Below are 24,827 nucleotides of genomic sequence, written 5' to 3'. Positions count from 1 at the left end.
TAAAGCAAGGCACAGAAATCACAAACCATAAAAGAAAAACTGAAAAATCAATTACAATAAAATTTAAAAGCTTCTATTTTTCCTAGAGCCCAGATTGTAGATAAACATCATGTTCCACAAAAAGAAACCAGGGCTCTTTTTTTTTTTAACCACTTTTTTGAGGTATGACTGACATCATAATCAAAGTCAAGGCTTTTTAAAGAAATGCCTGATTTCAGATCTGAATATAATGAAATATGAAGTATACATATGAAGTATTACTGTCAAAAAACTTGAAACTGAATCTAATCAACAGTTAGAGCCAAACTCCAGTTTACAAGAAAATACTGAAAAAGAGAAACAAGTTAGCCAGTGTCAACTGCATTATTTACAACTGCTAAGATATGGAACAACCTGTGTCCACTGACAGATGAATGGATAAAGAAAATGTGGTATATGAATACAATAGAATATTATTCAGCCATAAAAAAAGAGTGAAATCTTTTTTTTTTTTTTTTTTTGCGGTATGCGAGCCTCTCACTGTTGTGGCCTCTCCTGTTGTGGAGCACAGGCTCCAGACGCGCAGGCTCAGCAGCCATGGCTCACGGGCCTAGCCGCTCCGTGGCATATGGGATCTTCCCAGACCGGGGCACGAACCCATGTCCCCGGCATCGGCAGGCGGATTCTCAACCACTGCGCCACCAGGGAAGCCCAAGAGTGAAATCTTGCCATGTGCAATAACATGGATGGACCTCAAAGGCATTATGCTAAGTGAAATAAGTTAAACAGAGAAAGACAAACACTATATGATCTCACTTATACACGGAATCTTAAAACAACAACAACAAAGCCAAGCTCACAGATACAGAGAACAGACTAGTAGATGCCAGAGGTAGGGGGTGGGAGGTAGGTGAAATAGGGGAAGGGAGTCAAAAGGTACACACTTCTAGTTGTAAAATAAGTAAGTCATGGAAATGCAATGTACAGCATGGTGACTAGTTAATGATACTGTACTGCACATTTTTTAAAGTTGCTAAGAGAGTAGATCTTAAAAGTTCTCATCACAAGGAGAAAAAATTCTGTAACTACATATGGTGATGAATGTTAGCTAGACTTACTGTAGTGATCATTTCACAATATATACAAATATCAAATCATTGTAACTGTATACCTGAAACTAATATTGCATGTCAATTTTACCTCAATTAAAAAAAAATATCAATCAAAAATAAGTTAAATGATATCAATAGAAAGCAATCAGACATACCGGAGATGTGGGAGACTCTATAGGACAAATACTTGTTTTATTTGAATAAGTCAATGGCATAAGAAAAAAAAGGAGGTGGAGGGGAGACTGTTCTAGAGTAAAAGAGACTAAAAAGACATAACCAAATATATTGTGTGGACCTTTAAAAACAGTACCGTTGCAATAACAACACTAGAAAGCATCTACTAATAAATTCAACAAAAGATGTGTAAGACATTTTTACAGGAAATTATTAAACTTTATTTAAAAACACAAAAATAGCCTTAATAAAGAGAGACATATTATGTTCAAGGAATAGAAAGATTCCGTATTAAAAAATGCCAACTCTCCCAAATTAATCTGAAAATCACTGTAATTCCAATCAAACATTAAGATAAGATTTTTCATGGCTGATACTAAAATTCATATGTCAAAGGTGAAGAGTGGCCAAGACAACTTTAAAGAAAAATTATAATAAGGTGAGGTAGAGGGGAGTCATCCTACTAGACAGAATTTCTATAAAGCTATGGTAATTAAAACAATAGGATATCAGCAAAGAAAAAGACAACTAGACTAGTGGAACAGAACAGAAAGCTTAGAAATAGTCCCATGTATATGTGGAGCTTGGTATAAATTGGGGAAGAAAAGATTATCCAATAAATTGTGCTGGGATAACCAACTCTTCATTTGGGAAAAAGATAAAAATAGATATCTATTTCATATCATATGCAAATATAAATACTAATTTTAAAATCCAAATATGAAAAGCAAAACTGTAAAGTTTTAGATGGCAGGAGTCTATCCTTAATACTTTAAGTAAGACACAAAAAGCACCAACCATATGGGCTTCCCTGGTGGCACAGTGGCTGAGAGTACGCCTGCCGATGCAGGAGACACGGGTTCGTGCCCCAGTCCGGGAGGATCCCACATGCTGCGGAGCGGCTGGGCCCGTGAGCCATGGCCGCTGAGCTTGCGCATCTGGAGCCTGTGCCCCGCGACGGGAGAGGCCACAACAATGAGAGGCCTGCGTACCGCAAAAAAAAAAAAAAAAGCACCAACCATAAAGGAAAAGATTGATCTAGGTCACCACAAAAAAAAGCTAAGACTTCTGTATGACAAAAGATACTATAAACAAAGAGAAAAGAGGGGTAACACTGGGGGGAAAATTGCAACCCATATAATCAGCAAAGGATTAGTATACAGAGCGTAGAGAGTATATACTACAAATTAACAAGAAAAAGACAAACAACCCAAACAAAAAGTGGGCAAATGATATGAACAGGAAATTCACTGAAAAGGAAAAGAGCCAATATACTTAGCAAAAAATTCTCAAGTAATCAAGAAAATGCAAAACTAAACCAACAGTGGGGGGAATTCCCTGGCGGTCCAGTGGTTAGCACTCGGTGCTCTCACTGCCAGGGACCTGGGTTCAATCCCTGGTTGGTGAAGTAAGATCCCACAAGCCACATATCATGGCCAAAAAACAAAAACGAAAACAAACAAGCAAAAAAACCCCAACACTGAGGTACCATTTCACACCCGTAATATTACTGAAAACATAAAAATTTTAGAACATCAGCTGTTAGTGAAGACAGGGAGAAATCAGAACTCTTCATTTATACTGCTGGTGAGAATGTAGACTAGTATGACTACTTTGGAGAACAATTTGCCAGTATCTAGTAAACTTGGAGATGCACATAACTTACAACCCACACATAACTTCAGGTGTCTACCTTCACAACAAGAGCACAAATAAACAGGTACAAGGATGTTCACTGTAGCACTATTCATAGTTAAAGAAATGAAAGCAAACTAGCTATCCCACAGAAGAGGAATGAATGTATAAACTCTCACCCAGGACTCAGATCCAATCTGGAGGGACTGGCTCTGGGAGGAAAGTTTGTGCCAAGATCATGCCAGAAAGAAGAGAAGGAAGGGCTTTGTCCATTAAGTCCTTAGCCAAATCTCATTCTTCCTAGCCTCAGTTTTCTCCTCTCTCCAGTGGGTACAAATGCTGACCTTGCCCATATCCTTGATCAATCCAAACATGTCTTCTCCTCCATACCTAGACACCTGAGCAATGGTGAAAGTGGGGGAAAAAAAAAGGAAATCCCCCCAACAATTGTGCTAACTGAAGTAACTATAATTTTATATTATTCAACATCAACTACACCCCTGATGTTGCCTAGACCTCCTTCTCAGTGTCTCTGGTCAGCTCTCTCCCATTTTCCAGGAGCAATTCTAAAGCTTCATTACTGGGCTTCCCTGGTGGTGCAGTGGTTGAGAATCCGCCTGCCAATGCAGGGGACACGGGTTCGTGCCCTGGTCCGGGAAGATCCCACATGCCGCGGAGCGGCTGGGCCCGTGAGCCGTGGCCACTGAGCCTGCGTGTCCGGAGCCGGTGCTCCGCAACGGGAGAGGCCACAACAGTGAGAGGTCCGTGCACCACAAAAATAATAATAATAATAAAGCTTCATTACTCACAAGTCCCAATCCCATCACCTTCCTCTTTCTACATTCTCAACAGACAACTATGCCTCCTACTTCATCAAAAATATAGAGGCCTCAGGAGTGAATTATTTTAATTCCTGCTCTCCTTCCTGATCTGCATTTGAGCCTTTTCTTTCCTCCTGTTCTCTCATTTCAGTGGAAAATGTAAGCCTTCTTCCTGCCCAAAATTGTACCTTAATTCCTTCTTGTCTCCTTGGGAACCTTATCCATCATTTATCTCCTTTCTTCTGTACTTCTCCACTGTCTCTTTTGCTCTCTTATAAAAATGTTCAAGTTGCTTCCATCCTAAACTAAAACACCCTCAAAGTATAAGAAACTAATAACATTGGCTAATAAGGAGAACTGGATGGCTGGTAGATAGGGAAGAAAGGAAAACATTTCTCCATAAACCTTTTTATATTTTTTCAATTTTTGAACCACATGTATTAGTTATTATTTATCTATTAATTAATTAATTAATTAATTAATTATGCAGGCCTCTCACTGTTGTGGCCTCTCCCTTTGCGGAGCACAGGCTCCAGACGCCCAGGCTCAGCGGCCATGGCTCACGGGCCCAGCCGCTCTGCAGCATGTGGGATCTTCCCAGACTGGGGCACGAACCGTGTCCCCTGCATTGGCAGGCGGATTCTCAACTACTGCACCACCAGGGAAGCCCCTATCTATTATTTTAAAACATCCATGATCATGAGTGTCTCTCTTTCAGAGGGTCCTCTTCTTCTAGCTGTCTATTAAGTACTGGTGTTTCCTAAGGCCCTCCGGACTCCGTCTTTTATTTACTCTACTTATTCTTGTGGGAAAGATGATTCACATTCATAGTTTCAGCTATCACTTATAAGCTGATGACTCTTAGACCTGTATCTCTAACTCAGATCTTCTTTCTGAACTCTACATAAGTTTATCAACTACCTGCTAGATGTCCTACTCGAATCTAATTCTTAACAGGTCTGAAGCCAAACTCTTATTTTTTAATCCATCAATCCATTCATTCATTCATTCAGTCAGTCAGTCATCATTCATTCATCCATTCAAAAATATTTAAATTTTGACCAGTAATAAGTGCCAAATTCTGTGCTGGGCACTGTAGATTCTACAGTGAAGGTAAGTTTCCAACCACCTAGATTCTTATGGCCTTTAATATTTAAAGTGGCTGGTTTAATCCTTTACTATCCTTCAGTTTCTCTCATCTGAAACAAGAAAATTGTTCCCTTGGACTCTAATTCTATCCCAATCTATCAAGAGATAGGAAGAGAGGGAAACAGATAACTAACAAGAATTACAATACAGTTTTATATAAAAAGTTATCTAATAAGGATAAACACAGGGGTGCTCAGGGAACAATTAGATGGGGCAATTAATTTAAACTTGGAGGCTAAGGAAGGCTTCAGAGGCAATCAAAGTTTTAGCCAAATCCTGAAAGATGAGTAAGACATCTCTTGTGACCCATCTCGTATTCTGTGGGTCCATCTTTTTATTCCAGACATTTCTCTTGCCATCAGCTATGTAACCTGACAGCATTTCATTTCGTGCACCAGTCATCTCTCATTTTCTGTCCTGAGATTTCCAGCAACCACCATGTGGGATACTTGTGGGAACCCACTCAGCCATTCTGGCACACATACAAACCTTAAAGTGTGAGGAAATTTATACCCACGGGGCAACCTTTGACTAATGGGTAAAGGAAGCTAGTGAATAAATACTCCTCTTTTCCAAGTCTTGGGCAATTACTCTAAGGTACATTCCACATGGCCCCTGAGAAGGTCTCCAGAGCTAAGCTTCAGTTGCCCACAGTGGTAACCAAGTCCATAATACACACTTAGATTGCCATTCCCTTTTTCTCTAGATCACTCTTTAAATCCCACTCCTTTTCCTTAGAATCACTTCTCAAAATAAACTACCCATACACATACCCTTATCTCAGGCTCTGCTTTTGGGGGGAAATCCAGGTTAAGGAAGATCAGGAATTAGTTGCTTAGGTATGGATAGAGGGAACTGAACATGTTCCAGGTGGATGTACAAGTATCCAAATTTGTGGAACTGCAAAGACAGAGTATATTTAGTAAGTTAAATGTAGTTACACATCATATTACCCCTATAAATTTATTCCTTGTCCTGCAGTCTCTAGCTTTGTGAATGTCACCACTATCCGTCCAGTTGCTCTTGCTAGAAACCTGGAAGTCACACTTGACCACTCCTTTTCCTCCCACATCCAGTTAATTAGCCTTAAAGGTCTCCTAAATATTCTCCAATTTGTTCCCTTCTCTCTATTACCACTGCCATTGACTTGTTTGGTCCTTCCTCATTTCTTACCAGGCTACTGCAAGAGCCTTCCAGGGTCTCTCTAGTTCCCCTCAGTCATGCAGTAATAGTACTAAAATATCAACCTGTTAATGATCCTTCAAAGTATCCCTACAGGATAAAGTATACGTTCTATTGTTAGCTTTATCCCAGACTATATGGCACAGTATGGTAGTTAAGAGCATAGCTTTGAAGTAAATAACTAAGGTTCAATCACTAACTCTTCCATTAAACTCTACTAAGACAGTCCCCTTATCTATTCTCAGTAAGGTCTGAAGGGGCTGGTGTAGTCCTGGCCCTATGAATTCTCGAAATTAATAAACCAATACTCACTTTCAACATGAAGTCTTGCACTGAGGAGAAATCACTGGGAAAAGAATCCAAACTGGGCAGCACAGGGATAATCAGTGCAAAGGAAAGAGAAAGGCCAGATAACATGGAGATAATGAAGCAGAGGAGAAAGATCTTAAAAGAGGGGGCTCTAGAGCTATGAAGCTAGAAAAGCTATGCTGACACAGCCTTCCCTTCTAAAAATTTAGGAAAACTAATTTCAGGTTAAAATTAGTAATAGAAAAGGATTACAGTCAAATCCTATACAAGGTTATTGTTGAAAAATATAATAATAAAAGTTAGAATAACATCTCTACCATAAAGCAGATGTCAGAAAGACATGCTCAAAAGACAGATTAAATTCATAGCCTAAGATTTCAAAATTATCTAAAATAAGAAAATGACAGAAAATGTGAAAGAATAACATAAATCTGAATTAGAAAAGTTAGAAATGCAATGACAGAACTCAAGAATGAATTAGAAATAAAAGAAAAAAATCATTTCAGAAATAACAGCTAAACTAGGAAGAACACAAGAATGAATAAAACACAACTCTTAATGCCTTAAGGCAGGGGTCCTGGTCCATGGCCTGTTAGGAACCAGGCCACACAGCAGGAGGTGAGCAGTGGGTGGGCAAGCGAGCGAGTGAAGCTTCATCTGTATTTATAGCTGCTCCCCATTGCTCGCATTACCGCCTGAGTGCCACCTCCTGTCAGATCAGCAGCAGCATTAGATTCTCATAGGAGCATAAACCCTACTGTTAACTGTGCATGCGAGGTATTTAGGTTGCGTGCTCCTTATGAGAATCTAATGCCTGATGATCTGAGGTGGAACTGAAGCAGTGACGCTAACACTAGGGAGCACTAGGGAGTGGCTGCAAATACAGATTATCATTAGCAGAGAGGTTTGACTGCCCAGAGACCATAATAAATCAACTGCTTGCAGACTCATATCAAAACGCTACCAGCTGAACCTAGTTGCAGGGCAAGAATAAAGAGGTAGACATAGAAAATGGACTTGAGGACATGGGGTGGGAGGGCGAAGCTGGGGCGAAGTGAGAGCAGCATCAACATATATACACTACCGAATGTAAAACAGTTGGCTGGTGGGAAGCAGCAGCATAGCACAGGGAGATCAGCTTGGTGCTTTGTGATGACCTAGAGGGGTGGGATAGGGAGGATGGGAGGGAGGCTCAAGAGGGAGGGGATATGGGGACATGTGTATGCACACGGCTGATTCACTTTGTTGTGCAACAGAAACTAACACAGTATTGTGAAGCAACTATACTCTAATAAAGATCTATTAAAAAATAAATAACAAGGTCCTACTGTATAGCACAAGGAATTATATTCAATATCCTGTAATAAACCATAATGGAGAAGAAAAGGAGAAAGAAAAAAAACCCCTATCAGTTAGTGGCCAGTGAAAACAAGCTCAGGGCTCCCATGATTCTGCATTACGGTGAGCTGTATAACTATTTCATTGTATATCACTATGTAATAATAATAATAGAAATAAAGTGCACAATAAATGTAATGTGCTTGAATCATCCTGAAAGCAAATCCCCCACCCCCGCACCCCTGGTCCATGGAAAAACTGTCTTCCACGAAACTGGTCCCTGGTGCCCAAAAGATTGGGGACTGCTGCCTTAAGGGAAACAGAATGTAAAAAAGGAAGAAAATCCTAAAAAAAAAATTTTTTTAAGATAAAAAGGATTTGAGGCGAAGTAGCAGAAAGAGAAGATAAGCAACAAAGATCCAGCATACACATAAGAGTCCCAAAGACTAAAACCAAAGCAATGTAACAGAACGAATGCCTAAAACTGTAATTCTAAAAAACTTCTCTGAAGTAATAAAAAAGGCAGAAACTTCACAGGGAAAGGACATACTACATATCTAGAAAATATGATTCAGAACATCAACGGGACATATTATGTAGTAAAACCACAAGATTTTAAAGAAAAATAAAAACTCCTTTGGGAGCCTAGAAAAAAGGACTGATTCACTCATAAGGGAAAGAAAAGCAGATTTTCACTTGGACTGTTTTGACAGCAACACTTTACAATAGAAGATAATGAAAGAATTTGTTTAAGATATTTAAGGAAAAAATGTGAGTCAAGGATATTATATCCCCATAAATTGGCTTATGAGTACAAAGGCTGCAGATAATCTGTTGAGCACTGATATCATGACCACTTCTTCAGGAATCTACTAGTAATAAGCTTCAGACAGCCAAATGACTAGAGAGACAAGAACTAGGGACTGGTGGTAATGATCATTAACAGCTGCTAACACCAAAAAAAGACAATCAGAAAACGACTTGCCTCAAGATAGAAGACACAACCACCTACAAAAGCATCTTGCCAAAAAAATTCAAACTGGAATTTAATTTAGCCTCTAGGTCCAACTACCAATTTATAGAAAATACAGAGAGAGGAGTACTTTTAAAATGACACCACAGGGCTTCCCTGGTGGCGCAGTGGTTAAGAATCCACCTGCCAATGCAGGGGACACAGGTTTGAGCCCTGGTCCGGGAAGATCCCACATGACTTGGAGCAGCTAAGCCTGTGCGCCACAACTACTAAGCCCACGTGCCACAACTACCGAAGCCCGCGTGCCTAGAGCCCGTGCTCTGCAACAAGAGAGGCCACCGCAATGAGAAGCCTGTGCACTGCAATGAAGAGCTGCCCTCACTTGCTGCAGCTAGAGAAAGCCCTGTGCAACAACAAAGACCCAGCGCAGCCAAAAATAAATAAATAAATAAATGTATTAAAAAAAAAAAAAAAGACGACACCACAGGGTCACAATCAGCAAAATGCAGACTGTGGAAAACTCTACAAGAAAAATACCCAGTTCCTTCAACATATAAATTATAAGGGGAAAAAAAAAGAGATGGAGTGGAAATCTATATATTAAAAGAGATATTTTAATCAATTATAATGTGTAGTCCTTATTTGCTTCCTGATTTTAATAAACACACTAAAAAGATTTAAAAATTCTATTTATGAGGCAACTAGAAACTCATATACTAATTGGATACTTGATGATACTAACAAATTATTAATTTGTTTTTTTAGGTGGTATAATGGCATTACACTTTTATTTTTATTTTTTTAAAAGCCCTCATATAGCAATGTTCTGAAATATTTACAGATGAAATAACATGATGTCTGAGATTTCCTTCAAAAGAACATGAGAGGGAGCACGTTGGGTGGGAATACAGACGAAATAAGATTTGCCATGGGTTGATAACTGTTGAAGCTGGGTGACACAGATACACAGGCAATGTTCCATGTACTTTTGTACATGTTTGAAATTTTCCATAATAAAAAGTTTTAAAAAGTGCTTGCTTCAGCAGCACATATACTGAAATTGGAACGAAACAGAGAAGATTAGTACGGCCCCTGCACAAGTATGACATGTAAATTCATGAAGCATTTCATATTAAAAAAAAAAAGTTTAAAAAAATAACTGGTCCACAATTGGTATTTAATAAATAACAATTTTAATTATTATTATTAGTTGACTGAACAAATATTTGCCAAATGAATGAGTTCAGACATAGGTAAGACTGAATCATTCATCAGCAAATATGAAACACAATTATGAAGAAAATATAAAATCTAACAACTTTTATATTATCAGCACCAGTTACAAGAATGGAGCTCACTCACCCAGGGCCTGGGAGAGTGAATGAGCCAATAATCTCTCTTGATAAGTCAGGGAAAGAGGTTTGGGCAGCTGAAACACAAAGTGAAAAGCCAGTAAATCAGCGAAATTGTGGGATGAGATAAGGCAAAATGAAGTAGAAAACAGTGCCAGAAGAATAAAACCAAATGAAATACGTTGAAAAAACATAACATAGCAGATATGATGTCCAGCTCCAATATTCTATAAGTACACACGACAGAAGTTTCCACATACAAGTAGGACTGCAATACATTTAGCAAATGCAAGTTAAATGACAAAGATGATAAACTAAAACGAAAAAACATATTTTAAACAAAGAAGCCAAATAAAGCTAATATACTACTGTGGTCTTTCTCTGAGCAAAGCAGAAGCCATATGGGATAACCTCACAGTAATATTTGGGGAACTCAATCTGGAGGAAGTAGGTAAAGATAAAAGAACCAAAAGCAAATAAACTCGAAACTCTCAAAGGGAATATTCTTATTTTACCTAAAATCTTATTGAAAAAGAATCTCCAAATGTTTAGGAAGCTGCTTTGTGGGCACAGGGGAAGAGAAATTAATGGCTCAAAGTAGCACTGCTTTTAAACCATGGGACAGCATGTGGGTACAACTTTCTCCCTTAAGGAGGTACCTGTCATCCCTCAGCAAACACTAACAAACTGTCTCCTTAGGCTGTCTCACTTTTTTAACTGTTTATACGTATTTCCATTGTGCTTCCTACAAGCTCATGTTGATCCCAATCAGAAGGTTCTGAATTTTGGCTCAGGTTTTACTTTGTTCTTAATGGCTATTCAGGCATCTATTTATGTTCCTCCACAGGTTAGCATTGCTGCCTTCTGTTCCAGGTTGGAATGCAAGCCGATGTGAAGCCAGGATTTCAGGTGCCATTGGTATAGGAGAAACCAAGTGGAGATAGCAAAGAGAGCAGAGACTTGCTAGCCAAAGTCACAGCTTGAGAAGAAAGCTCAGAGGTAGGACTGTATATAAAGGATGCCGTGTAAATGATGTGAAAACAAAGGGGTAAGGGAGGAATAGAAATTAGACTGTGCAGAATGACTTAATGAGGATTCTGATCCTAGGTACAAGGAGAAGCCCTAAAATAAGAAGTAAGTGATCAAAACCATAAGAAGAGGTAGTGACTTGGGAGTAAAATGTCCTTTTGGCAGTTACTTTACCCTTCATCTCATGCCCTCTCCTATTTATTAATAGTTGTCCCTATTATTTCTCAAGGCTCTAAGAGTTATAGGAACTTGTTTGCACGAAACTCCCAGGATCTCCAGTTCTAGGTTAGGGCAAAAATAACATTTCTAAGATTTATAGATTAGGGAGCAGAGAGTTTAGTTTATACCTCCATACTAAATTGTTAGACAGTAACTAAAACAGCTCCTGGGAAGACCACTAAACACCCTTAGTTAGCTTCTTGGTAAACCTGGCGTCTATCCCTGTGAAAGAACAGAGTTCTCATGACCCTAGTGAAATTCCCCATATCTTCCCTAAAGAAATAAGCAGCTGCACTAAAGAAAGCAATACACCCAACATTATGGTATTAGAAATCCCCACTGTAATCAGAAGCACCAAAGCCTACTTGGGTGGAAGCATAGAAAGACAAAAAGGAGGCCAAAAAGTGAAAGGAAATGCCTATATACATTGCAATGGAGGCCCTGGCCAGGGCAATAAGACAATAAAAAGAAATAAAAGGCATTAATATTAGAAAGGAAGATATATTATAATACTGTTTTTATTTGCAGGCAACATGATGATGTATATAGAAAATCCCAAAGAATCTACAATTTAAGAAAGTCACAGGGCACAAGGTCAATATGCAAAAGAACAGTTGTATGGCTATATACAAGCAATAAACAATTAGAAAATAGAATAAAAAATACTAGTTACAATATCATTACATTGATATGAAATAGGAATAAAATTACTGAAAGATGCTCAAAACCTCTATACTGAAAATTATAAAAACATTACTGAGAGAAATTACAGAAAATCTAAATCAACAGATGTTCAAGGATTGGAAGATTCAATATGAAGATGTCAATTCTCCCCAAATTGACCTACAGATTCAATGCAATTCCAATCAAAATGCCAGAAAGCTTTTTTTGTAAAAACTGGCAAACTAATTCTAAAATTTATATGGAAATGCAAAGGACCTAGAATAACCAAGGCAATTTTAAGGAAAAGGAAATCCAAAGGACCTAGAATAGCCAAGGCAATCTTCAGGAAAAGGAACAAAGTTGGCAGATTTATAGTACCTGATTTCTAGACCTACTTTATAAAGTTAAAAGTAATCAAGACTTTATTAAATGTGGTACGGGAAGTAGAGACAAAAAGACCAATGGAACAAAGTAGAGAGAACAGAAATAGCACACACAGGAACTTCCCTGGTGACGTAATGATTAAGAATCCACCTGCCAATGCAGGGGACACAGGTTCAATCCCTAGTCTGGGAAGATCTCACATGCTGCAGAGCAACTAAGCCCATGCATCACAACTACTGAGCCTGTGCTCTAGAGCCCACAAGCCACAACTACTGAGCCCGTGGGCCACAACTACTGAAGCCTGCTTCCCTAGAGCCCATGTTTTGCAACAAGAGAAGCCACCGCGATGAGAAGCTCACACACCGCAACGAAGACCAAAAAACGCAGACAAAAATAAATAAGTTAAATATAAATAAATTTTAAAAAAGAAAAAAGAAATAGCACACACATAATTGGTCAACTGATTTTCAACTAAGGCTTCAGAGCAATTCAACGGGGAAAGGCAAACCTTTCTAACAAATGATGCTGGAACAACTGAATATCCATAGAGAAAAAAGTAAACCTTTATACCTTTACTTTTAGAAGTAAATACAAAAGAATATCTTTATAAGCTTGGGGTAAGCAAAGATTTCTTAGGACACAAAAAGTACTAACCATAAAAGAAAAAATCAGTAATCTGGATTTCATCAACATTTAAAACTTCTGGTCATCAAAGTCACCATTAAAAATGTAAAAAGGCAAACCACAGACTCACAGAAAATATTCACAACACGTATCTAACAAAAGGCTTGCATCTATAATATATAATGAATTTCTATAATCAATAATAACAAGGCAAACAACTAAAAAAAAGGCAAATGCCTTGAACAGACATTCCATGAAGATATACAAATGGTTAATAATCACATGAAAAGGTGATCAGTATCATTATTATCAAGGAAATGCAAATTAATACCACAATGAGGGCTTCCTTGGTGGCGAAGTGGTTAAGAATCTGCCTGTCAATGCAGGGGACACAGGTTCGAGCCCTGGTCCAGGAAGATCCCACATACCACAGAGCAACTAAGCTCCTGTGCCACAACTACTGAGCCTGCGCTCTAGAGCCCATGAGCCACAACTACTAAGTCCACGTGCCACTACTGAAGTCTGTGAGCCTAGAGCCCGTGCTCTGCAACAAGAGAAGCCACAGCAATGAGAAGCCCGCGCACTGCAACAAAGAGTAGCCCCAGCTCGCCACAACTAGAGAAAGCCCACACGCAGCAACAAAGACCCAACGCAGCCAAAAATAAATAAATAAATAAACAAAATATCATTTTAAAAAAGAATAAACATAGTTATTAAAATAAAAAACCGACAATGAGATAGTGGTACATAACACACACTAGAATGGTTAAAATTAAAAAGACTGACAATACCAAGTGTTGATAAAGATGTGAAGCAAGTGCAATTCTGTTTTTTTTTTTTTTTTGCAGTATGCAGGCCTCTCACTGTTGTGGCCTCTCCCGTTGTGGAGCACAGGCTCCGGATGCACAGACTCAGCGGCCATGGCTCACAGGCCTAGGTGCTCCGCGGCATGTGGCATCTTCCCGGACCGGGGCACGAACCTGTGTCCCCTGCATTGGCAGGTGGACCCTCAACCACTGAGCCACCAGGGAAGCCCACAAGTGCAATTCTTATACATTGCTGATGAAGTGTAAAATGTACAACCACTTAGAAAACTATTTGGCAGTTTGCAATAAAGTAAACCCTATAACCTATAATATTTTTACAAAAAGACCTGAAGAACAATGTTCATAACTGCTTAATTCATAATATCTAAAAATTAGAAACAATCCAAATGACTATCAACAGAAAAATGGGTAAATAGTGATATATTTATTCAGTGGAATACTACTCAGCAATAAACAAGAACAAACTAGTCATACCTGCAATCATATGAATGAATTTGAAAAATATTACGTTGAACAAAAGAAACCAGAATAAAATTATATGATTTCATTTATACCTAGTTCATGAACAAGCAAAATTAATATATGGTGATAGAAATCAGAACAGCAGTTGACTCTAAAGGTGCAGGATTGACTAAAATAAAGCACAAAGGAACTCTGAGAGGTGATGAAAATGTTCTAGATTTGGATAATGATAACCTGGGTATATATAATCGTCAAAACTCATTGAACTATATAATTAATACCTGTGTATTCTACTGTGTGTAAACTATTCCCCAATAAAGGGAAGGAAAGGCCATGTACATATCTGCATTAATTTTTTGTTCTTCAGTGCACAGGTAGGTTGAAAATAATAATACATCTGTTTGCAGTCACTAGAAATAGGAGAATTTTTGCCCCCCAACTCAAGTAAGATAGCAACATTATTGCACAGAATGAATTTTTTCCAAATGACATCAATTTTAGAACAACTGACAGTGGATCTTTCTCAGTTTATGGGCCACAGGTCACTGGGGAGACTGTACCCTCATATCCATAGACCCGTGTTAATTTCTTAATCAAAGGAGACTAAACATTCAAATATTATCATGTGGGGGAGCTGAAATTTTTGAAAGTTTCTTCATACTTCTTTCCAGTCGATCTCTCATCTGCAGAGTCAACTGCTGGTCTGATTTCTATTACTATATATTAGTTTTGCTTATTCAAGAACTTTATATAAATGGAATCTTTTGAAGTATATCTTCTTTATAAAGATGTACTATGACTGAAAAATATTGGAAACTAGTGACTGTAACAACTGTCTAAATCTTCACTAGTAACCAAACTAAAAAGCAGTTAAAATATGGGCAAGAAAGTATGTGATGCAAGAATATATTTTTTAAAAAGCACTGTAGGGAGTTCCCTGGCGGTGCAGTGGTTAAGAATCCGCCTGCCAAGGAAGGGGACATGGGTTAGATCCCCGGTTCTGGAAGATCCCACATGCCGCGGAGCAACTAAGCCTGTGCACCACAACTACTGAGCCTGCGCTCGAGAGCCCGAGAGCCACAGCTACTGAGCCTGCATGCCTAAAGCCCATGCTCTGCAACAAGAGAAGCCATTGCAATGAGAAGCCCTCACACCGCAACGAAGAGTAGCCCCCGCTCACCACAACTAGAGAAAAGCCTGCACACAGCAGCAAAGACCCAACGGAACCAAAATAAATAAATAAATAAAACAAAATAAAAACTAAAATATTTTTTTAAAAAAGCACTGTAAACTGCAGTGCATTGGGAAAACATAAGATATTTATCTTCAATGAACAATAAAAATCAAGAAATAGTTTTTCACCTTAAGTTTCTGATATATGTGGCGCAGAGAATCTGCAGTTCCCATGTCAGCTTCATCAGGAATACACACAATATCTGGCTTCATTTTCATCGTGAAGTCTGCACATAGAGCCTTTTGGACATCCCTGGTTGTAATGACAATGACTTCTATAGCATGAAAGAAAAAAAGAAGGAAAAATGCAAAAACTCTCATTCATTTAGACAATGGTTACACTTTTTCAATTAGATTTGGCCTGTTTCTAGATTTAGTAATAACAGCTAATATTACTGAGACTTTTCAACGTATTTTACGTGCATTCTCTCAGTTAATTCTTACAGCAATCTCATTTTACAAATGAGAAAACTTGGAGTAAAAGAAATGAAGTGACTTTGTTCAGAGTACTAAAACTAGTAAACGAGATCTAAGATAAAACTCGTGTCTGTATGATTAGAGCCCATGCTTTAACTAATACATTACACACCACTTCTTCCTGATGTAAAGAATTTAGAAGAGCATTTATCAAAGCATATACAAATAGGATCACATTTTACTCTTCATTCACTCCAAAGAAAGAGCTATCACCACTCTCCATCAGACAGCTGTTAGTGCTTCACTGAGGATCACAATGAACCCAGTAACAGGCAGTTTCCACGTAATAGATGCCTTCACCTTATCCATGTAGCTATCAATTAATGACAGAAAACTTGGGGTTTTGTCATGGATCTTTGGCAGGGTAATGTAATCCATTGCAATATAACATGTGTTGCTGATATCTGAAGATCAGATTTTAGCATCTCTAAAGTGTAACAATTTCCACTACTTGTTCCATGATAGTGCTCAATTATCTCTCCCTTTCACTATAATCATTCTCTTTTCTATTTTCTTCCCTTCTTTCTTCCTCTTTCTTTTTCAAATCATTTAACCTTTCTTCTTTCCTTCTCTCTTCCTTTCCCCATTTGGCTTTCTTTCAGTCATTAACTCACTCATTCAACCAATAAGTACAAATACATTTAATATGTAAAGGACAAATAGGCACTGAGAATTCAGAAATGAACTAAACATGATCCCTATTCTTAAGAAACATAACATGGAAAAATTAGACATGGAAATGATTAATTAAGGAAGGCTTCATGGAAGGGCTCACCTCTGGGGCAGGTCATGATGAATTCAAGTCCAACAAAAATTTCTTTAATACATACTGTACATAAAATGCCGATGTTACAAAGATGAATTAGACACAGTACCTGCTCTCAGGGAGATCAGTCTCCCATGCCACTAACTACAGCATAAAGCAGACCTTGAGAGGTACTGAGATAGAAAAACAAAGTGTGATGAAAGCATAGAGGATGATTATGCTCTGATTAAAAATGTTTGTGATTAAAACTCTTTCTGATTTCAAAGAGAAGGTGACATTTCCATAGGTTGGAGAGGACATTTTAGGTAGAGTGAAGGGAGTAACTATAAATACGGGACAGTCAGTCTCATAATTGGACCAGGACTCTTCCGTATGGAAAGAGACTAATGCTGAGCAGGGCTATGTTAACTTCCCTAAAATCACAAACAATATGAACAGAATGAACATAGAGTTTACTGTTCAACTCCAGAATCCCATGTTTAGGAGACATTCTCCAAATTCTGACTGAGACTCACTGAGAAGGAATTTTCTATATACCACAAAAGGCCATCACCAAGCATAACTAAAGATATATAGCAAAAGTAAAAAGAAGAAAAAAGTTATAGATGACAAATCCATAAGAACTTACTAAAGGGAAGTAGTACATTTAAAAGTGTATTAAGATGTGTCCTTCACCTGTGAGACTGAGATCTAAAAAGAAAATCTTTTCTAAAACATATCTCTTTGGGACTTCCCTGGTGGCACAGTGGTTAAGTCTCTGTGCTCCCAATGCAGGGGGCCCAGGTTTGACTCCTGGTCAGGGAACTAGATCCCACATCCATGCCGCAACTAAGAGTTCACATTCGCATGCCACAACTAAGGAGCCCGTGAGCCACAACTAAGACCCAGTACAACTGAATAACTACTTTTATTTTATTAAAATAAATATTTTAAAAAATGTTTAATTAAAAAAATAAAACACATCTCTTAACGTCAATGTCATACAGACTACTGCAAAGAAGTGTTCATGGGTCTGTCTCAAGAAGGTATGAGTGGAATAAACACTGGATCACAACCCTGGGGCCCTGGATCTGGCACCACCTCCATCTGGTATTCTGATTTGCTACATCTAACTATAGGACACCTCAAACTCATTGTGGCCAAAGTCAAACTCATTGTCTTTGCTCAAACCTGTTCCTTGGGAAGCAACCTAAATGTCCATCAGCAGAGGAATGGATAAAGATGTGGTACATACATACAATGGAATATTACTCAGCCATAAATAGGAACGAAATTGTGCCATTTGCAGAGACGTGGATAGACCTAGAGACTGTCATATAGAGTGAAGTAAGTCAGAAAGAGAAAAACAAATGTCATATAATATCACTTATATGTGGAATCTAGAATAATGATACAGATGAACTTATGCACAAAGCAGAAATAGAGACACAGATGTAGAGAACAAATGTATGGATACCAAGGGGAGAAGGGGGGGTGGGATGAATTGGGAAATTGGGATTGACATATATACACTACTATGCATAAACTATAAAACTAATGAGAACCTACTGTATAGCACAGGGAACTCTACTCAGTGCTCTGTGGTGACCTAAATGGGAAGGAAATCCAAAAAAAGACGGGATATATATATACATACAGCTGATTCACTTTCCTGTACAGCAGAAACTAACACAACATTGTAAAGCAACTATATTCCAATAAAAATTAATTTTAAAAAATAAAATAAAAGTCACCTGAAATGAAAAACAAAAAAACAAAAAACCTGTTCCTTGTCCCATATTCCCTTTCCTATTATTGGCATCACCATCCACGTAGTTACCCAAGCAAAAAGTAGAAGGAACTCTTCCCTTTCTTTCTGCTACCCATCCCCATTAATCAACAACTTTTTCAGATGGTCCTTCTTCTCCATCCTTAGTTCTAATGCCTTAGTTCAGACCCTCTTCATTGCTAGTGTGGACTTTTGTAACAATCTCCTAATTCATCTCCCTGCTTATAGTCTTAACTCCTCCACACTGATTCTTCATAAAGCTTCCAAAGCAATTTAAAAAAAATCTGAGTTGTCAAATTTATCACCATAAAGTTGTTCACAATATTTACTTATTATCTTTTTTGTTTGTTTTTTTGGCTGCACTGCATGGCTGTGGGATCTCAGTTCCCAGACCAGGGACTGAACCTGGGCCACAGCAGTTGAAAGCACCAAATCCTAACCATTAGACCACGAGGTAACTCCCCTGCTCATTATCTTTTTAATGTCTATAGGATCTGTAGTGATGTCCCCTCTCTCATTCCTTTGTTAGTAATTTGTGTTTTCTCTCCTTTTTCTGATCAGTCTAACTAAAGATTTAATAATTTTATTGATTTTTTTCAAAAAAAAACCCCATCTTCTGGTTTTACTGATTTTCTCTAACACTTCTGGTTTCTATTTCATTTATTTCTGCTCTTATTATTTTTATCTCTTTCTTTCTACTTATTTGGATTTCATTTGCTCCTCTTTTCCCAGCTTGTCAAAATAGAAGCTTAGATGATAATTTGAGACATTTTTTTCTTTTCTAACAGAGTGCTTAATGCTAAAAAATTCTCTCTAATCATTGCTTTAGCTATATCCCTCAAATTTTAATACATTGAATTTTCATTTTCAGTAAGTTCAAAATATTTTCTAACTTCCCTTATGGTCAGATGGCCAAAAAGCACATGAAAAGATGCTCAACATCACTAATTATTAGAGAAATGTAAATCAAAACTACAATGAGGTATCACCTCACGCTGGTCAGAATGGCCATCATCAAAAAATCTACAAACAATAGATGCTGGAGAGGGTGTGGAGAAAAGGGAACCCTCCTACACTGTTGATGGGAATGTAAATTGATACAGCCACTATGGAGAACAGTATGGAAGTTCCTTAAAAAACTAAAAATAGAACTACAGTATGACCCAGCAATCCCACTCCTAGGCATATACTCAGAGAAAACAATAATTTGAAAAGATACATGCACCCCAATGTTCACTGCAGCACTATGTACAATAGCAAGGACATGGAAGCAACCTAAATGTCCATCAGCAGAGGAATGGATAAAGAAGATGTGGTACATATACACAATGGAATATTACTCAGTCACAAAAAAGAATAAAATAATGCCATTTGCAGCAACGGACGGACCTAGAGATTGTCATACTGAGTGAAGTCAGACACAGAAAGACAAATACCATATGATATCACTTATATGTGGAATCTAAAAAAAGGGTATGAATGAACTTAGTTACAAAACAGAAGTAGAGTCACAGATGTAGAAAACCAAGGGGATCGGGGGGGTAAAATTGGGAGATTGGGATTGACATAGACACACTACTATATATAAAATAGATAACTAATAAGAACCTACTGTATAACACAGGGAATGCCTCAATTCTCTGTAATGGCCTATATGGGAAAAGAATCTAAAAAAAAGAATGGATATATGTATAACTGATTCACTTTGCTGTACACCTGAAACTAACACAACATTGTAAATCAACTATACTACAATAAAATTTTTTTTAAAAATTTCCCTTGGGGCTTCCCTGGTGGCGCAGTGGTTGAGAGCCCGCCTGCCAATGCAGGGGACACGGGTTCGTGCCCCGGTCCGGAAAGATCCCACATGCCGCGGAGCGGTTGGGCCCGTGAGCCATGGCCGCTGAGCCTGCGCGTCCGGAGCCTGTGCTCCGCAACGGCAGAGGCCACAACAGTGAGAGGCCCGCATACAGCAAAAAAAACAAGCAAAATAAAACAAAACAAAACAAATTTCCCTTGTGGTTTCTTCTTTGGGTTATGTAGAAATTATGTGGTTTAATTTCCAAACACTTAGGGATTCTCTTGATACCTCTCTGTTATTCATTTCTAATTTAACTCTACTGTGGTCAGAGAATATATTTTGTATTATTTTAATCTTTATAAATTTATTGAGACTTGTTTTATTTAAAAAATATGGTCTATCTTGGTAAAGGTTCGTAGCACTTGAAAAGGATGTGCATTCTCCTTTACTGGGTGGAATGTTCTATAAATGGGTCAAACTGTAGAAAATCCTAAGGAATCTACAAAAAGCTAGAAGAATTAATAATAGGTGTATTTAGGGCTTCCCTGGTGGCACAATGGTTGAAAGTCTGCCTGCCGATGCAGGGGACACGGGTTCGTGCCCTGGTCCGGGAAGATCCCATATGCCGCGAAGTGGCTAGGACCGTGAGCCATGGTCGCTAAGCCTGCACGTCCGGAGCCTGTGCTCCACAACGGGAGAGGCCGCAACAGTGAGAGGCCGCAACAGTGAGAGGCCCACGTACCGCAAAAAAAAAAAAAAAAAAGGTGTATTTAGCAAAGTTACAGGATGCAAGATCAGCATAAAGAAACTATTTTTATGTACTAGCAACAAACTTCTGGAAATTGGAATAATTACCATTTATGATAACGTCAGAAATATCAACTACTTAGAAATAAATCTAACAAAATTTATGTGTAAGTCCTATACACTGAAAAGTATAAAACACTGTTGAGAGAAATTACAAAAGACCTAAATAAATGGAGAGATATACCACGCTCCTGGATCAGAAGACTCAATATTATTACGATGTGAATTCTCTTCCTACTGATCTGTGGATTCAATTCAATCTCAATCAAAATTAAAGCAACCCTTTTTGTAGAAACTGATAAGCTGATTCTAAAATTTATATAAAGATGCAAAGGACTTAGAATAGTTAAAACACTAATTTAACCATATTAAACCTCGATTTAAGCCTTTCACTGGTTCCCCACTGCTTTCAGGAAAAAAATTCTAAATTCATCAGCATGCAATACAAGGCCCTTCATAGCATGATCCCTGTTTATTTCTCTCATTACATCTACTCCTTCCCCCTTACACTTGATATTACAGCCAAATAAAATGAAAAGTAGGGCTTCCTTGTTGGCGCAGTGGTTGAGAGTCCGCCTGCTGATGCAGGGGACACGGGTTCGTGCCCCGGTCCGGGAAGATCCCACATGCCGCGGAGCGGCTGGGCCCGTGAGCCGTGGCCGCTGAGCCTGCGCGTCTGGAGCCTGTGCTCCGCAACGGGAGAGGCCACAACAGCGAGAGGCCCGTGTACCGCAAAAAAAAAAAAAAAAAAAAATGAAAAGTAGCTGTCAGAACATGCTGTGCTGATCATGACTCTATCTCTGCATACATTATTACTTCTGTATGGAATGCTCTCTCCACACTGGTGGGCCTGGTAATCTATTTTTCAAGACTCAATTAAAGGGTCAGCTACTCTGTAAGCCTTCTCTGAATCCCTCAAGTAGAAACAGCAACTTTTTTATAACAAGCACTTATAATGTGCCTTTGTTATACCATTTATTGCATTACACAATGATAATCTGTTTACATGTGTATCTGTCCAATAGACTTTAAAGTTCTAGAAATCAGGGTCTGAGTTAATATTTTCAATTCTGTACCCTAGTGCTTAATATATTACCTGGCACATACAGGTTCTCAGTAAGTATTGACTATGAGGCACTTGTATTCCTCATATCATGTTCTGACATCCTTCCAGGGTTCATCGTAGATCACTGTGGAGACTAGCTCTAAAAAAGTAACACTTAGCACTATCTTCTCAACCTTTTTCACACAGCGATAGAGTACTCCTGAGCTCTTAATTTAAAGAGGCCAGGCTCCAGCCAACACTGAGTCCTAGTCTTCTTTCATTCGTCCTGTCTCACCCTCATAAAACTGACAAATCACTGGGATCAAACACCCTAAAAGTTTTATGAGTACATCTCATTGCCATAACTCACCTTCAAATCCAACACGTTCAAGCAGATTCAATGGGTACCAGATTAAAGGTTTGTTCCCAACTGGAAGCAGAGGTTTAGGAATACCGGAAGTCAGGTCTGTCATCCGAGATCCCCCTCCAACTGCCATTACTACTGCTTGAAATTCCATTTTTACAAACTGCAATCACAGAGGAAAAACAAGAGAAAAAGAAGTAACAAAAATCAAAGCACACACAGTATTAATCCTATTTTTAGTTAGGTTATTGATATCCACTTATTCCAAATACATCATTTCCAACTCCAATAACCAGAATAAGACTCCTAAACTGCAGTATAAACATCACACTTATCTTATTCTCTTACTCACGGATATATAATCTCAGCTCCAGTCTGGGGAGATGGGCTGGAGGAGGGATATGAATTAAGAAAAAAAAATCTGGCCCTTGTTCTTGAGTTGCTCACAATTAAGTGAAGACAAATAGAGTAAATTACAATATATTATCATTAACGCCATGGCAGGGATACATCCAAGATGCAGTAGGCATATATAGTGAGGGTAACACCTAAGTCTTCCTAGAAAAGATGGAAGGTTTTACAGGAAAGTAATGCTTGAGCTGACTCTTAAAGGAGTAAAAGTTTACGAAGTTGGCTTCTGATTTGTGAGTTCACATTCCTTGAAAAAAATTTTAAACTTCTGACTAGAATTAACAGCACAAATACAAGCACATTAGATCTCTGAAAAATGTGAAATGAGTTAAGATTCTTCTAATAATCCAGCCATTTGCTCACATTTTCTCATTACCCCCAACTTGAAAGATATCACTATAAACACAAAGGCAGGCTTGTATCTTAACCTAGATTTGCAGAGCCCAATTGCAGAAACAAAGCAAATTAATTCATTTTTTTCACACTCAAGGTAATAAATGAACCTGTTTGAAATTCAAAAAAATCTCTTTACAGCAGCTACCACAGAAGAGAGGCACAAAAAAAGATCATAAATCAAAACCTCAACAAAATACTAGCAAACAGAATCCAACAGCACATTAAAAGGATCATACACCATGATCAAGTGGGGTTTATAACAGGAATGCAAGGATTCTTCAGTATACGCAAATCAATAAATGTGATAGGGCTTCCCTGGTGGTGCAGTGGTTGAGAATCTGCTTGCCAATGCATGGGACAGGGTTCGAGCCCTGGTCTGGGAATATACCACATTCCATGGAGCAACTGGGCCTGTGAGCCACAACTACTGAGCCTGTGCATCTTGAGCCTGTGCTCTGCAACAAGAGAGGCCGTGACAGTGAGAGGCCCACGCACCACAATCAAGAGTGGCCCCCGCCCGCCGCAAATAGAGAAAGCCCTTGCACAGAAATCAAGACCCAACACAGCCAAATAAATAAATAAATTTATATAAGAAATAAAAATAATAAAATAAATGTGATAAACCATATTAACAAATTAAAGGAGAAAAACCATATGATCATCTCAATAGATGCAGAAAAAGCTTTTGACAAAATTCAACACCCATTTATGATAAAAACCCTCCAGAAAGTGGGAATAGAGGGAACTTACCTCAACATAATAAAGGCCATATGTGACAAACCCACAGCCAACATCATTCTCAATGGTGAGAAACTGAAATCATTTCCACTAAGATCAGGAACAAGACATGGTTGCCCACTCTCACCACTATTATTCAACATAATTTTGGAAATTTTAGCCACAGCAGTCAGAGAAGGAAAAGAAATAAAAGGAATCCAACTCGGAAAAGAAGAACTAAAACTGTCACTGTTTGCAGATGACATGACACTACACATAGAGAATCCTAAAGATGCTACCAGAGAACTACTAGAGCTAATCAATAAATTTGGTAAAGTAGCAGGATACAAAATTAATGCACAGAAATCTCTTGCATTTCTATACACAAATGATGAAAAAGCTGAAAGAGAAATTAAGGAAACACTCCCATTTACCATTACAACAAAAAGAATAAAAAACCTAGGAATAAACCTACCTAAGGAAAAAAAACACCTGTATGAAGAAAACTATAAGACACTGATGAAAGAAATTAAAGATGATACAAACAGATGGAGAGATATACCATGTTCTTGGATTAGAAGAATCAACATTGTGAAAATGACTCTACTACCCAAAGCAATCTACAGATTCAATGCAATCCCTATCAAACTACCAATGGCATTTTTCACAGAACTAGAACAAAAAATTTCACAATTTGTATGGAAACACAAAATATCCCAAATAGCCAAAGCAATCTTGAGAAAGAAAAATGGAGCTGGAGCAATCAGGCTTCAATGGAAAAGGATAGAAAGCCCAGAGATAAACCCATGC

General features: G+C 38.3%; 1 protein-coding gene and 1 non-coding gene across 2 annotated transcripts in view; one reads left to right on the top strand and one right to left on the bottom strand.

Annotated features, from left to right (window-relative positions):
• The window catches only part of EIF2B3 (eukaryotic translation initiation factor 2B subunit gamma), a 158,542-nt gene that overhangs the window by 130,363 nt on the left and 3,352 nt on the right, over positions 1-24,827 (bottom strand). Inside the window, exons 2-3 of the mRNA XM_059043067.2 lie at positions 22,500-22,656; positions 15,595-15,740 (exon numbers count right to left, since the gene is read on the bottom strand). Of these exons, the coding sequence (XP_058899050.1) occupies positions 15,595-15,740; positions 22,500-22,647 (294 nt within the window). The 5' untranslated portion in view covers positions 22,648-22,656. The remainder of the gene's footprint in view (positions 1-15,594; positions 15,741-22,499; positions 22,657-24,827) is intronic.
• Positions 9,703-9,809, top strand: LOC131746724 (U6 spliceosomal RNA). Its single transcript, XR_009332624.1, has one exon. It is a non-coding gene; the product is annotated as a U6 spliceosomal RNA (small nuclear RNA).

Source organism: Kogia breviceps, chromosome 1 (genome assembly GCF_026419965.1).
Source record: "Kogia breviceps isolate mKogBre1 chromosome 1, mKogBre1 haplotype 1, whole genome shotgun sequence".
Classification (NCBI taxonomy): Eukaryota; Metazoa; Chordata; class Mammalia; order Artiodactyla; family Physeteridae; genus Kogia; species Kogia breviceps.
The sequence above is the reverse complement of the archived record's forward strand: the minus strand, read 5'-3'. Positions and strand labels throughout refer to the sequence as shown.